Here is a 14,417-nt window from a genome sequence, read left to right on the forward strand (position 1 = left end):
CCATTAACTTTCTAACAACCTAACCCGATACGCACTGTTTCTCAGAAAGACCGCCCATGTGAGGAATTTTGATAATCCTATTGGTGTAGCGGGTAAAAGCTCTGTTTTCAATTGGCCAACGTTAATGCTTGTCAAATATGAGACCGCAACGTCATGTTAGGTTTACCAATATCACGAGGCTGTAGAACGAACGTCAAGACATGACATGGTAGGCCAACTTAACTGGTAGCTAGCTCTACTAGTTCATGTAAACTCTTACTGTGAGATCACACAGTCAGAAGGACTAGAGTTAGAGTCTATTGGTACCTGCTGTGCATGTTAATCACTCATTTAATATGATTTTAAATGACAATGATAACTGAACCTTACAAATTACATATGCTACAACTTATTGCTTTAATATGTTATTATTGTTTTAATGTGTCAGGGAGCATAAATTATATTAGAATTAGAAGAAATAAAGGAAGATAATGTTTTATAGACTCAGTGACATAAGACAAAACAGAAAAAGAGAGAGAAAAACAATAAAAAGATGATCACGAGATTATTATAATACTTCTCATTTAAAATTAACTGCTTTCATATATACATAGACTTTTATTGCAAATAGATAACACAAAATCCCATGACATCCTTCACCCATTTTGTGTGCTAAGGCAATTTAGGTAGTGAGACAAAACACACATGATTTCACACACCAGTGACTTCACCCACAAAAATCCAAAACTTAATTTTCACACCAATGAAGCATACACACTTACTTGAAGTGGCCCTGTGATACAAAAACATTTTTTTTTATAACAGGACTTTAACTGGAGCCCAGTGAATCTTAGGTTTGAACTTTGCTGAATCACTACTAACTTCAGGCACCTGTCCACCATGAACCAAGATAACAAATTGGTCCTGAGTAAAAACTGCCTCATTCAACAAAGTTCCTAGAATGCCTTTACTCTTCACATATCATTACTGCTTATATCTATTTATCAGGCAAGGAAAGAATATCTGTGTTAAAAGAGGTGTATTTCTTGATGCAGGTGTATTTCATAAATTGGGTATTTAATAAGATAATTGCCAACTTAATTCAGTGAGAATTAAAACACAAGATAACTACACAAAAAAGATGGCTCCTGTTTTTTTTGCATTCAAATGTATAGCAAACTGATCCACAGTTTGGCTATCTTTGTAATTATGATGTGTGTGACCATCCGTGTTCTTTTTTTCATCACTGTGTGCTTCATATTCATATTCACACATGCACCAGTATTGGAAGATTAATTTGGATAACCTAAGAATAAAAATATTCAATTAGAACTCCTGCACTTAAAAGTTTTTTCATATGAAAGTACACATGCATTACCTAAAATGTATCTTAGAATAAAAAGTAATTGTAATTATTTACTTATTATTATGATCATTCATTTATATAACTTTTGTTTTTTGTGAGTAGCATAGAAGGGCTATCTGTAATTTCGTTATACAATCTTGTGTTGCATGATGATTTAAATTGAATCTTGAATCTTGAAGCCATCAGAAAATGGTGGCAGAGTAAAACGTGTTATGTTTCCCACAAAATGTATGTGTTTAGGAGTATATGTAAGAAGCACAAAATAAAAAATCATGTAAAGTACCAGCACTTCAAATGTATACTTAATTACATTACCTGTGTTCATGTGATTTGTTATTCTCTGCCTCTTAGAGATACACAAATTAATTCCTGGACCTGGTCATTATTTATAGTGTCCTGCTATTGGCTACTTAACAGCTTCATTGAAGCAGGGTGATATGAAGTGTCTTGCTAAAGGGCATGTGTGAAGTTGCTGAAGGACTTTTTCTGCCCAAATCCATACGGAGGGTTCACCGATTTCAACAAGTGGCCTGTATCTTGCGTTCTTTTACTTTTGGGCTGCGAAAAAAACAACATCTTGGATTAGCTGGTTGGAAAATGTTTTTTGTTCATTTATCTTTCAGCCACAGTAGTCATCAAAACCAGCAACCGGGGTTTGTGGATCACTCTGGTTTTAACGATATACCTAAATAAGTTTATAGCAACTAGGTGACTGTTAAACACCGCCATCACGACAGGATGGTGGATGTATCTTATTAAATGGGCTTTAATGTCAAATAGTGTTTGTCGTGATGTTTTTAGTTTGCTTTGATAAACATGAGCTTTGTTTAGTCTGCTCATGAAACGTGTCCTATGAAGTACATGTAGCCTACTCTACCTCAGGAGAAGCTGAAAAGCTTTACAAGTTACTGACCACAGTAAACACGGTTACTTAGGTTTGTAGGCCAGGAGATGCCGCCGGGCCGCCCTGGGCCTCGGGCAGCAACGTCATCATCTTTGGGCTGGGACTGGGACGCAGACCTGCCGGAGGCGCTTGGCCATTCAACCGGGATTGCCAGGTGTGTTCAAAAACCCACACTTTCTGTCAATTGTAAGATATTGCAGGAGATTTAGCAAACTTGAAATGTTTGGATTTCGATACAATTAAAAACACAACAAGAAATAGTAGTTACAAATGTATTTGAATCAAACTGTCTAGCCGTGTTGAAAAACGTGATTGTGTAACAGCTTCACGACAGAGAGTATTATTCAGTGCGTCATTATGTTGTTCCTGAAAGGGGGATGGTTAGGGGGTGCTGGCAACTCGACGCAAGGTTTCAGCTGCATCACGCAGGTCTGGTCATACATACTCCGGCGTGTTGTATCTACGCTCGAATCAGGTAAATTGAGAATCGCAGCTGTCGTTTAGCCAGTATAGCCAAAACACAACGCAAAATCTACTCAGACTAATAGCATAATATAGCTACCGGTATGTATATCCGATTCTATCATATTAACGTAGCCGTTACTTTGTAAATGCTAGCTTAAGAGCTAACAGCTAATAACATGGCGCAGGCTGAGAGGGCCGCTTTTGTTCTTGTGTCTGGGTGCGGTAGTTAGCGCGCTGGAGGCCACCCACCCTGTTTAAAATAAACGAGGCAATTCGTTACTAATTCATAATGTCTCTTATGCGAACTCTTAAAAATTTACCGAAACGCCTCAGAACCAGAAATGTCGAATGAAAGTAGGAATCGTTTACGCTCCACATTGTTGTGTCGCTAGCTTGGGACGACTCCCGGTTCGCGCTTTTTGTGAAGTGGTCGCCTTAGACTTTTGTTGGGAAGAACTGGGAATAAGTTAGTTGGGACAATTACTTGCGATTCATGTTTTCAGACAACAACTTTCTTTGTTGCAGAGACTAGCCACAACAACGAGATCTTTGATTAGGCACTTACCGGTTGGCACTATTAAACGGCCTCATGGTGGCGCTGCTAACTATTCGCCTAACGTTTTAGCCATGCTACAGACACCAAAGACATCTGACCTATTTCTACCTTGTAGAAAGCAAATAGCAATTAAAGTGGCGTCTAAAATACAAGTTTATCTTATACTGTAGGGATGAATCAGTATTTTAGAATACAATCAGCCAAATTCACCCTTGGGGCTCAGCCGCAGCTGTGCAGGAGAGAACTAAAGCATCAGTAAATTCCTCAAATGTAGGTTAGTGATTAGTGATGAATGTTAGTGTTTTTGGGATTTACTTGCACTTGGATGGGAGACACTTGGATGATGATCCTGTATATCAGAATTTACTTGTGACTATCCATGTAAAGCTGCACAGGCCTTCAATGGCACACAGAGAGTGCTTGTGAAATGGTAGAGAGATGAATGTTTGAAGACTAAATAAACTGCCTAAACTTGTTTTGGAATAATAATATTGGAATAAATACCATAACAAGAGGTTATACCCGTTTTGCCCATCCCTAATGATATTAATCATCTCTTATTTGAATGCATGATCTATATAGTAGTATGTGTTAATTTCTTAAATGTAAAGACTAAATGATGATGGTGTTGTGTTTTCCCTCAGGGATTGTGACCAGTCATGGCCGATGAGGGATATGTAGTACGCATCAGGGGTCTCCCTTGGTCCTGTTCAGTGGATGAAGTACAAAGGTTTTTCTCAGGTAGGTGTGAAAACAATATCTATATTTATAAGTTTAAGTCTTTAAGGGAATACTTAAGCAACTGAAGCAATCAGAAAATATTTCATAACAATACCTTTCAAATGCAGATTGCAAAATTGTCAACAATGGAGGCGGCATCCACTTCACCTACACAAGAGAGGGGCGTCCCAGCGGAGAGGCATTTGTGGAGTTGGAGACGGAGGAGGACCTGAAGATTGCAGTGAAGAAAGACAGAGAAACTATGGGTCACAGATATGTGGAGGGTGTGTACCACTGCTTCCAGATAAAAACACCTTTGTGAGAATATATATAATTTTCTCAGCTTTAAGCTGTGATAACTGATTGTGTTGTTTCCTGTGATGTAGTTTTTAAATCAAACAACGTCGAGATGGACTGGGTCATGAAGCACACCGGTCCAAACTGTCCAGAAACAGCAGGAGATGGGCTCGTCCGGCTCCGAGGCCTTCCCTTTGGCTGCAGCAAAGAGGAGATAGTACAGTTTTTCTCAGGTAAGAATAGGTCTCGTTTAGCGGTTACTTGTAAACCTCCTTGAAGTAATGTTGGTAATTTAAACTTTTTTTTTGTTTGTTTGTTTGTTTTTTGTTTTTTTTTTTTTGTTTTTTTCATCTTCCTTTTGTTGTTTCCTTTCTCTTATGGACACTGACTAATTCTTGCATCTGATTTACAGAGAAGTCAATTTGTTACCTACTGTGTATTTCTACGGAATAGAGGAATAAAATGATTTATGTTCTGGGATTGGTGATCAGTTAGGAAATGACGCTGGAAAAGGAAGCCAGTTAAAATTTAAATGGAGAAGTTATTTGAATACTTGTTTTGTTCAAGGGCAGGAATCTGTTATGCAAACACCCTTTCCTACCTTTGCCCATTATATCCATCTTGAGCCCACGTTTCATCACTTTTTTTTTTCTTAAATTGGGTGTGATGTTCTAAAACAGCTTTGTTACATTTTTAAGTTGTTTATGCCTAATGATGATTTACTAATGATGGAATGGGTCCCACTCATCACTGATATGAAAGTCTCTTACCCCAGTGTCATTGTTTCTTTTTCTCATTTTCTCACACTCTTGTCTTTTTAATACATTTTTCTTTATATAGAGTAAATGCCAAATGTTAGGTACCTAATGGGCGAGCAGTAATTTAACTCATGTCACTCACCAGGATCTTGTTCTCTCTTCATCAACACACCAATACTAGCCTGATGTCCCACACAGTGCCCTTTTCCATATTCTTCCTCTATCCTCTCATTTCTATTTTATCCCCCAAACACAGTAAATGTAAGTCGTTCAACTGGCCAGTCACTGGTTAAAATTGAACTGGTATGTGTGATGATGTATAGAGTTTTCCATAAGTTTTCTATCTCTCTCTTTAGAGAAAGTTATCTCTGTGATTGGGCATGTGATTTAATATGTCCCCTGCTGGGGTTATCTGTCCTTGGGTTGAAGGGTTGGAAATCGTGCCAAATGGGATAACATTGCCGGTGGACATCCAGGGGAGGAGTACGGGGGAGGCCTTCGTGCAGTTTGCTTCACAGGATATAGCTGAAAAGGCTCTAAAGAAACACAAGGAAAGAATAGGGCACAGGTGGGGATGGTTGGTTGGTTGGCTGGATAAGTTGCTTTTCTTATGGTGTGCACCCTCAACATCTGAACCAAATACAAAACTGATACAGCATAAATCTTGGCCTGTTCACATATATTTGTTATATTTATCACAAACACTTACATCAATTGTCATATTAGATCCAACAATGCCACACATTCACAATGTTCAATGGGAAGATTAGTGCTTGGGCACCTTTCAAAAATAAGAGACGCATCATGAATTGGAGCACATGCTTAATTTTGAGAATAAATGATGTCTCAGCACTAAACACGAGTCCAGGCTGATAAATGGTAAGGAGTCTCCCTGGTGGTAAAATCAGAGGGCCACTGTACACAAGGATCTGGAGCCCACTGTCACAGGTAATGCTTAGCATGGGTTGCAGAAGGGCTGGAGCCCTCTCTGTCCCTCCTAAAATCAGGACAATGGCTGTCATGGCAAGGACACAGGACGCTCTATTACAACACACTGAATCAGATCTGTAAATGACCTCAGGTAACCATAAGAAAAGTGTAAAAGTCATTAAGGCCCTAATGAATTTGGACAGCTTCCTTTTTTCAACTCAGTTAATACGTTGCTCTTTGAATCTGTTTCATTAACAACTAGCATTAAGTACTCAAAAGATATTACTACCTATGGACTACACCATGACAGCATCTGCATAGCCCAGTTTCATCAGTATTGAGCAAATGCAGTCTTGATCCATTCCCTATGCCCTCACTGTGGTATCTCTATGCTCTTAGGTACATTGAGATCTTCAAGAGTAGCCGCGCTGAGGTGCGGACCCATTATGAACCCCAGCGGAAGCCAATGGGCATGCAGAGACCTGGCCCCTATGACCGGCCCTCTGGTGGTCGTGGCTACAACATGATGGGCCGTGGGGGATCGTATGACAGAATGCGTCGCGGAGGCTATGGAGGAGGTGGGTGTGACGTAGACGGAAGAACTGAAATCAGATTTGGTGATATTAACCTGTGCAGTTTTAGATAATCACTTGCCTTATGCCCCTTCATGCTAACACTGCACAACAGAAATAAGATTAGGATGTAAAGTCCCCATAAGACCATGTGTTAATCTTCATTATGTATATTCAGGAGTATCGGATGGACGGTATGGAGATGGCGGCTCTTCCTTCCAGAGCACAACAGGCCACTGTGTCCACATGAGGGGCCTGCCATACAGAGCCACAGAGACAGACATCTACAATGTAAGACAGGAATCGCAGCAAAACAGCTGAACTGCTGAATACCATTTTACTTGTGCATATTGCAGAGGTATACATGATGTTGTGGCATGAGTTAATCTGTCCTTTGTATTTCTTAGTTCTTCTCACCATTGAATCCAGTGCGGGTCCATATTGAGATCGGCCCAGATGGGAGGGTAACTGGGGAGGCAGATGTAGAGTTTGCAACGCATGAGGACGCCGTGGCAGCCATGTCCAAAGACAAAGCAAACATGCGTGAGTTTAAAATAAGTGACTTAACCTCTTTCACACTGCACAGACACGTTCATAATGATGATCATGGTCTCTCTCTCGATTTCGCTACCGTCCCTCAGAGCACCGCTATGTGGAGCTGTTTTTGAACTCAACAGCAGGTGGCAGTAATGGAGCCTATGGCAGCCAGATGATGGGTGGCATGGGTGAGTATTGGTAAATGAGGACAAGTGGCCTCTGTTGTTCGGATGAAAATGCTTGCAGCAACAAACACAAAATGCTTGTGTTGTTGGTGCGTGGGCATTTGCTCAGACAATCAAGGGCTGGGGGGAAAAAAAGAGCAGCAGCACACAACAGAATATAAGATCATAAGTAAATTTGATGCTACCTTAATGTCCCCTTACACCTGATGTGATTTGTCCTCTCTACAGGGAACCAGTCGTCTTACAGCGGTGGCCAGTTGAGCTCAGGGTACTCTGGTGGATACAGCAGCCAAGGAAACATGGGCGGCTACAGTGACTATAGTGAGTGTCAGCTCTGTTGTAATAGGTTTCTTCAACATCTACCCTAAACTTCAACCTTCCCTCCTCCCTAGACTCTTGATTGATGCACAGAAGTATTAATATGCAACACAGCTGTGCTCCACACCAGGATCATTTTGTAGTTTTTCAACAAAACTTATACAGGTTTTTATCTTGAAGGGCAGAAATGCAGCATGGTTGTTTTTCTGTGTATGACTCCTGGATGAACTCCCCGGTCCTATAGTGTGTATTCTCTCTCTCTTGTTAGGTAACCAGGGCGGAATGGGAAGCAGTTACTACGGCGGCGGCGGCGGAGGAGGAAGCAGAGGCTCTATGAATGGACTGGGTGGGGGATGGGGAATGTAGATTTTTTTTTCCCCCTTAATTTGATGTTTTTTTAAATTCAGCATTTTGCTGGAAGGACTGGAAACGTAAGTCTCACCTATTAAACATAGGTTAGGGTCAGGTGAGGTTGTTTTGAAAATACTGAGTGGTAGGGTTTGTATTTTTTTTTTAAGTGGATGATCTTCAGAAAGAAATGAGATCACTTGGTATCACAAGAAGTGTGTCAGAAGCTCTGTTTGTTTGTCTTCCCCATTCCTCACAGATTTCACACATCACAGAAAATGTGCTTTAAGTTTTTGATACAGGAAGTGTGCCATTTTTGTGTTATTCTCCAAACACCTGGCTGTTCCTCAAGATTAACTCTTCTTTTGCTGGTGGCTTTAACATAATTTTCAATGTCTGAGTGCATGAACAAAAAAATCAGAAAGTGTCTGGTATCTTCTGATGTTTAGACCTTGTTTCATCTTCTACATGTGTTCAGCCTTTTTTTTTATTTCCAGTTAAAATGTTAATCTGAATTCGAGACTTCACATGGTCAGAGCATGTTTTGTTTTCTTAAGGTGCGACTGTTGATAGAGCAGTTTTTCTGGATGTGGGCTATATCAACGGCAAGTGAATTTCAAATCTGCTTACATGAAGGTTTCTACTGCTTCAAATGCTATTTGTATTTCCTGTGCACAAAGTGAATAAACTAGTCTGGAATATCGAATTGAAACAAGTGTTGCAAAACAGGAGGCTTTATTTGTTTATCAAATACCTAGATAGAAAACTTTTGGTCGCCATTCCCAAATTAATTAAGAAAATGGCTTTGTAGCGGTCGGCACAATCCACAAAACCCTGTTGTGATAGTACATTCTAAAAGTTAAATTTTTGTTAACATTCTAAAGTCATTTACACAATTTTGCATGTATCCAGCATTGGGGCTATAGCTGTAAAAATTGTTAGACGCTGCATGACAAGTTGAACAATATCAAAGTGAAGTACACATGTTCTCTAAACTGGCTACACAAATGATTCCCAACAAAAGCTGAAAACCAACGGTAACCTTGATGAGAACTCAACATAAGCCAAATCCACTGTTTGAAAGACTACACACATTAAAATGGTCAGTTTATCAAGTGAGTACCAAATTGTCAAACTGATGTTATTCCAGCCCAAAGAAACATGAATCACATAAATATCCAAAAACTATATCATCCTCTGAGCAGAATCAAGTCTCTTTAACATATAGTCTGCATAAATTACATTAGCTCATCCCATCAGTGTTAAAAGGTGGCCCCTCATTTAATACAGATACAGACTAATGTTCCTGAATTTCAGGTAACAGTGGAAATGGGACACCAAATCACATTTCCCTAAGATTTGATGACAATTTTTAAACATACGTAGTTAAAAAATCATAGTGGATGAGCATGTGCAGTGTGTTTAGTAGAAAGCTCTTGTAGATGCATAAAGCTTGTAGGTGTTTTGTCAGGAGGCTGTGGAGGAGCTTCTCTGCAGCAGGAGCGAGTGGCACATGTCGCACACCCGCACAGGCCGAGGGTAGGAAGGTAAGGCCAGCTCATTGCTGGAGCAGCTATTGCAGTAGATGTCGCCACAGTTTCTGCAGTGGTGCTGCGAACACAGAAATACAGCACTCATTTAAATGACTGTGGTGATCAGTATTACAGAATATGTCTAAACGACACAGGATGAAAAAGAAGCCTACCTTTCTGCGTGAGATGGAGAACTCCTTCTGGCATTGCTTGCATTGAGTAGCTTCATCGTCTTTCAGCCAAGCGTGGCCCTAATAGGAGCAATGGACATACAAGATGAGGTTTCTCATGTTTTCCATTTTTACAGCATTAATAATAGACGTAAACCATTCTGAACTCCTTAATGTCTTACCTTCAGGGCTTTGTTAACCTCCTTGAAGTCCTCCATCTTGAGTTTAGACCTTTAAATGCAACATAAGAAAAACCTCATGATATGAAATGCTATTGACAAATAACAAACCAAATGAAAAAATCAAAAGTACTGACTGGCTTAGATGCTGTCCCATCTCCTGTAGAGCCTGTTCCTGCTGCTCGCACGTCTGCTGCAGCTGCTGCTTCTCCTCCTTCAAATCCTGCAGCTCCTGCACCACCAATTCACAGGAAACAATCTCATCTTTTTTTAAGCAGCTATTTTGTATTAATATTTGGGAATAATTTAGGGATATAATTTAGCTGAATTTGAACTTGAACCTGCTGGTTACTACAGTGCAACATGTTTTTCATCATTTCAAGAGAATACACTTCCAGAGTTAACTGACTAACTCTGCTGTGTGTGTGTGTGTGTGTGTGTGTGTGTGTGTGTGTGTGTGTGTGTGTGTGTGTGTGTGTGTGTGTGTGTGTGTGTGTGTGTGTGTTGTTTGTGTTGGTGTTGTGTGTGTCTGTGTGTCTGTGTGTCTGTGTGTGTGTGTGTGTGTGTCACGCTGACCGTGTGCAGGCCCTGGAGTTGCTGTAGCTGTGTGCGTAGCTCAATGCTGTTGTCCTGTTCCCTCTGGAGAGCTTTTTGCAGACTTTGTCTGTGTTCCCTCTCAGTGCGCAGCTCATTCTCCAAACCCAGTCTGTGCACAGAAAAGCACATAGTTCATACGTCTGTAGGCCTGGAGGACTACAAATTGAAAGGCTTTAACAAAATAAGCACGGTTTATAAAAATCAGAGATGGGGGCACAATGATTTGAACGTGCTTGATGTGAAAAACACATTTATTTTAGACTAACCGATCTTTAGATCAACCCCAGTGTGAGCTCAGATACTTCCAAGAAGAACTGCTTGCTTCTCAGTCTGACATTATCTCACGCTGGCCAAAAATAGTACAATGTTTAAAACCTTTTCTTGAGCCTTACTTTCATGGACTGGCTTTTCTGTGTTCTTTTAATTTTGCCTTTTATTCCATGTACAGTACATATTTATAGTCATTTCACTGTGTTCTTAACCTTAGTGTATCCAGATCAGTCAGTTGTTTCTGCAAAGCATCCACTTTCCCTTCCAGCTCCACCCTCATGTCTTTGTCTGACTGGTCGCTCTGTTTGCGCTCCCGCTCCGAGTTCTGTAGTCTGTGACACACAAAAGACCAAACAGAAGAATATCAACTTAAGAAAATATCTTTTTTTGTATCTTTATTGGGTTGTCTATACATAACATACATTCAAGACAGGACTTTTCACCCAGTTTTACATTGTTATAAACACACAAAAATACAGAAAATATAGTTTTATAATTTTTAAACATGCAGAAACTCATGCATGCATCACACATACCTCTGCTCTAGTTCCATCATAGCTTTCTCCATTTCATCCATCTTCTGCTCAAGCTGCAAAGCCTCCGCCTGCTTCTTTTCTGCCTCTCGTTCTGAGTCCTTAAGAGCCACATAAGCTGTATAAATATAGCATTCTGTCTGCGTGGGCGTGCAAGAGAAAGAAAAAGGTGTACTCAAGTATGTCTACCTGAGCTTTGTGGAACATTTGCAGGTTAAGAGTCTTGACTTGGTCGAGCTGGAGCCGCAGGGCTGCCAGTGTGTCCTGTTTCTCATGCGTGTCCTTCTCCAGCAACTTCATGGCCACCTCCATCTCCTGCTTTAACCCCATCTGCAGCTCCAACTCACGTTCCAGCTCCTAACATCACAGAAGACAGGAGTCAAATTCAGTTCTAGAGCCGAGTCAGTACATCAGACACTAGACATGATGAAGCCTCTGGGTAACAAGAAGCTGAGTGACTGATCAACATTCACCCAGAACTCACACTGGCTGCCTTCTGTCTAATTATGCACTGACAATAGAGCATGAAGACTAATTTGTACTTCAGCCCAGACAATGCCTCACACCCAACAAAGACCTTCAGCCTTTACCACATCCTCCCAAGAAACAACACAGACCAGCTGAGTCACCTTTTGCTGCCACATGCTTGTTATACTCCAGTCCTCTAGCTTGTTGATAGCTGACCTGGCGAATGTGCTTTTCCTCCTTGTACTGCTTCCACACCACATTGTACATCTCATCCAGGCCCTGTCGAGTCTGTTTGTACGTCTCCAACTCCACCTGGCTGTCCTGAAGGGCTGCCTGAAAAAACAACACACACCCTGCAGTTTGTGTATTTTGCGGCTGTGGAGTGGTTTAGTTGCAGTTACTTTTCTGACCTCTTCCTTTTTCTGGTTGGACTGCAAGATTGACTCATTCTCTTTTCTTAGCTGTTCCTGTTCTTCCCGCAGAGAGTTGATTCTGTCTGTCGCTGCCGTCAGCTGAGGAAAAGAAAAACACGCATTCGTCAGTGAGGTGTATTTACAACAATCACACAAGGGTTCACGCACGGTTCTTCTGACCTCCTCCACAAGTTTGCTGTTGGTCTTCTCTAGAGAGTCCATCTTGGCCTGAAGGTCAGTGACGGTGCCACTGAGGTGACGGTTTAACTCCTCAATGTAGTGCTTCTGATCTAATATGGCTGTCATCTTGGCATCACTAAGAATAAGAATAAATCAGTTGAGGGGCTGAGTGAGCATGAGGTTAGTTTGGAATTGAATGACAATCATGCCAGGGGCTAAAACTAAAATAAGTTCCAAACATAAAGAAAAGCAGTGTAGGTGAGACACTCACTCTTTTGGAGTCTCGCTGTTCACAGGATCTTTCAGGTAAAGGGAGAAGTCAATGACTCCTACCTAAACAAGAAAGACAAACTGATCACTGTGTATCCTGATCAACTTTTGTTATCGAAGGCTGAGGTGTGTGACTGCTGGAATATGTAGCAAATCCTGCCAGTACTCACCTGAGAATCAAGATCCTCCCCTTTAATACAGAGGTTTGCATCAATTACGTTGAGGCCCACCAACAGTCCCCCCATCACTGCCCCCTCCTCCTCCATCATCAATGCTCCAGAGTCATAAAACTCACTAGGAGATTGAAAAGAAAATGTGGAAGGAGACAGAATAAACTGTTAAATGTGGTAAATAAGCAGTTGCCTGACATGTAAACATGTTGCAGTATAAAATGCCTGGTGCTGAACCCACATTACTGATCAGTCAAACTAACCTCAGGAGGTCCTTGCGGTCCAGCAAAGCTTTCATATAGTCGGCTACTTTCTTCTGCATGAGCGCCAAATGCAGCCAAGCCCTCGCTCTACCCAAACCGGTCCTGACAAAGAATAAAAGAAAAATAAAACAGTCAATAATCAGGAAGGTGTTAGGCATACCTCACATTGTAAGTTTACTGGAAAATGGTGAGCGGTAGCATACTTGATGCTCGGCAGGTCTCTGGCACTTGTGGCAATGTTAATGGACTCTGGACACAACTTCTCAACCAGTTCCAGAGGTCCCCATATAGATTTGTTCTGACCAATGAAGGATTTCTTGGCTGAAAAAAAATGAAAACTTAATTTCTGTATGCTCTTATTGTGACACCACTTTCAATAAAAATGAATTACATTAACAAGGTCAGCCTCATGGACTGTCTCACCTTTCAGGCCATGTTTGAGGCAATGCTCCAGGACAACAAAGAACTGCTGCAGAGGAGGGTACTCCGAGTCCAGCGTCCTGCCCAGACTCAAGGAGGACTGAATTAATACTTTGATGCTCAGCTTCATCATACTGAGGAGGTTGGACCTTTCTATTGCCATGGGGTCTTTGGGGAGCACAACTGTAAAGCATGTAAGGAAAAAGCACTCAAATTGGGATCAGTCAAAAAGAAGCATGTTCACAGAGTGCAGAATTAAAACCATATATGGTGGTAAACACAAGAACAGCGTGACTTTCTGCACGGTCAGCATCCCATAAAATCAAGGCTTTGCCCATGAAGTCATGTGTCCTGACAGCTGACAGCTAACCTAAGTCGAAGAGGAAGTCACAGGGATGGACCCTGTCTGCAGTGTTTTAACTTTACTTTGATTAAAAGGAAAGTGTTAGTTTGAGTGTCAACGCTTAATGACAGTGACAGCATACCTGGAAGCTTTTTAGAAGAGCTACTGAGATCATTTTCGGGCTCCTTCTCCGTTGGGGAGCTCGCAACCGATCCCTGTGTGGTCTTTCTCGGGGCAGCGGCGTAGCTCACCCCGCTGCTAATCGTCTCAGTGGCCTTCCGAGCCAGAGACATGATGGGAGCCGACCAGCTGTTCTCTGCCGCTGCCGGGACCCGCTTCTCTGTCCGGCCCTGCCCGTCGCTGTCGCCGGACTCGCCGTCCGTCTCGGCTCCTGACACTTCGTACTCATCTAGCTGTTGTTTTGCTTCACTATCTCCAACAGCTGTGTTTACTTCCCCCACCTCGTCGGCCATTTTTGTCCCCCCTCCCCTCGCCCCGTGTGTTCACGTGACCAGACCAGAGCAATGAGAACTTTATTCTTCTTCTTTGGCTTTTAGTAACTTAGTTTATAAGTGCCTTACCGCCACCTACCGAGCTCCTCCGCCAGTGAGGTTATGTCGTCACCTATATATAGTCAATGGTTTATGTCCGTGCCTGTTTATTTGTCAGCATAA

At 41.6% G+C, this 14,417-nt stretch overlaps 2 protein-coding genes across 5 annotated transcripts; one reads left to right on the forward strand and one right to left on the reverse strand.

Moving 5' to 3' along the window:
* The first annotated feature begins 2,357 nt into the window (after window positions 1-2,357).
* Window positions 2,358-8,641, forward strand: hnrnph1 (heterogeneous nuclear ribonucleoprotein H1). 4 transcript variants are annotated; one of them, XM_022752055.1, is made up of 11 exons: window positions 2,358-2,403; window positions 3,915-4,011; window positions 4,119-4,274; window positions 4,377-4,520; window positions 5,475-5,613; window positions 6,375-6,553; window positions 6,726-6,838; window positions 6,955-7,090; window positions 7,189-7,272; window positions 7,498-7,590; window positions 7,856-8,641. In XM_022752055.1, the coding sequence occupies exons 2-11, from the start codon at window positions 3,930-3,932 to the stop codon at window positions 7,951-7,953; spliced, it is 1,224 nt and encodes a 407-aa protein (XP_022607776.1). In that variant the 5' UTR covers window positions 2,358-2,403; window positions 3,915-3,929; the 3' UTR covers window positions 7,954-8,641. The 4 variants fall into 4 exon arrangements, with proteins under 4 accessions (XP_022607776.1, XP_022607774.1, XP_022607777.1 ...); XM_022752053.1 differs by lacking the exon at window positions 2,358-2,403 and adding an exon at window positions 2,650-2,724; XM_022752056.1 differs by lacking the exon at window positions 2,358-2,403 and adding an exon at window positions 2,650-2,724 and having other exon boundaries at window positions 7,852-7,934.
* rufy1 (RUN and FYVE domain containing 1) lies at window positions 8,637-14,215 on the reverse strand. Its single transcript, XM_022752046.1, has 17 exons — window positions 13,886-14,215; window positions 13,404-13,583; window positions 13,184-13,301; window positions 12,981-13,082; window positions 12,718-12,841; window positions 12,549-12,610; window positions 12,278-12,413; window positions 12,095-12,196; window positions 11,901-12,017; window positions 11,406-11,573; window positions 11,220-11,317; window positions 10,896-11,015; window positions 10,393-10,522; window positions 9,954-10,048; window positions 9,820-9,868; window positions 9,641-9,718; window positions 8,637-9,546 (listed from the first exon to the last, which is right to left on the reverse strand). Exons 1-17 carry the CDS (start codon window positions 14,034-14,036, stop codon window positions 9,403-9,405), a joined length of 1,974 nt encoding a protein of 657 aa, XP_022607767.1. The 5' UTR covers window positions 14,037-14,215; the 3' UTR covers window positions 8,637-9,402.
* Window positions 14,216-14,417: the final 202 nt, after the last annotated feature.

Source organism: Seriola dumerili, unplaced genomic scaffold (assembly GCF_002260705.1).
Source record: "Seriola dumerili isolate Sdu_G_001 unplaced genomic scaffold, Sdu_1.0 BDQW01000161.1, whole genome shotgun sequence".
In the NCBI taxonomy this organism is placed as follows: Eukaryota; Metazoa; Chordata; class Actinopteri; order Carangiformes; family Carangidae; genus Seriola; species Seriola dumerili.

What these genes read in the sequence shown, in the direction of transcription:
- hnrnph1 (XM_022752055.1), top strand. Translation starts at nt 3,930, where the DNA reads ATGGCCGATGAGGGATATGTAGTACGCATCAGGGGTCTCCCTTGGTCC. An exon ending in GGGTCACAGATATGTGGAGG is followed by an intron (nt 4,275 to 4,376) that starts GTGTGTACCACT and finishes CCTGTGATGTAG; the next exon opens with TTTTTAAATCAAACAACGTC. An exon ending in AAGGAAAGAATAGGGCACAG is followed by an intron (nt 5,614 to 6,374) that starts GTGGGGATGGTT and finishes CTATGCTCTTAG; the next exon opens with GTACATTGAGATCTTCAAGA.
- rufy1 (XM_022752046.1), bottom strand. Translation starts at nt 14,036, where the DNA reads ATGTCTCTGGCTCGGAAGGCCACTGAGACGATTAGCAGCGGGGTGAGC. An exon ending in AAATGTTCCACAAAGCTCAG is followed by an intron (nt 11,318 to 11,405) that starts GTAGACATACTT and finishes GTGGCTCTTAAG; the next exon opens with GACTCAGAACGAGAGGCAGA. An exon ending in ATGGGACAGCATCTAAGCCA is followed by an intron (nt 9,869 to 9,953) that starts GTCAGTACTTTT and finishes TTGCATTTAAAG; the next exon opens with GTCTAAACTCAAGATGGAGG.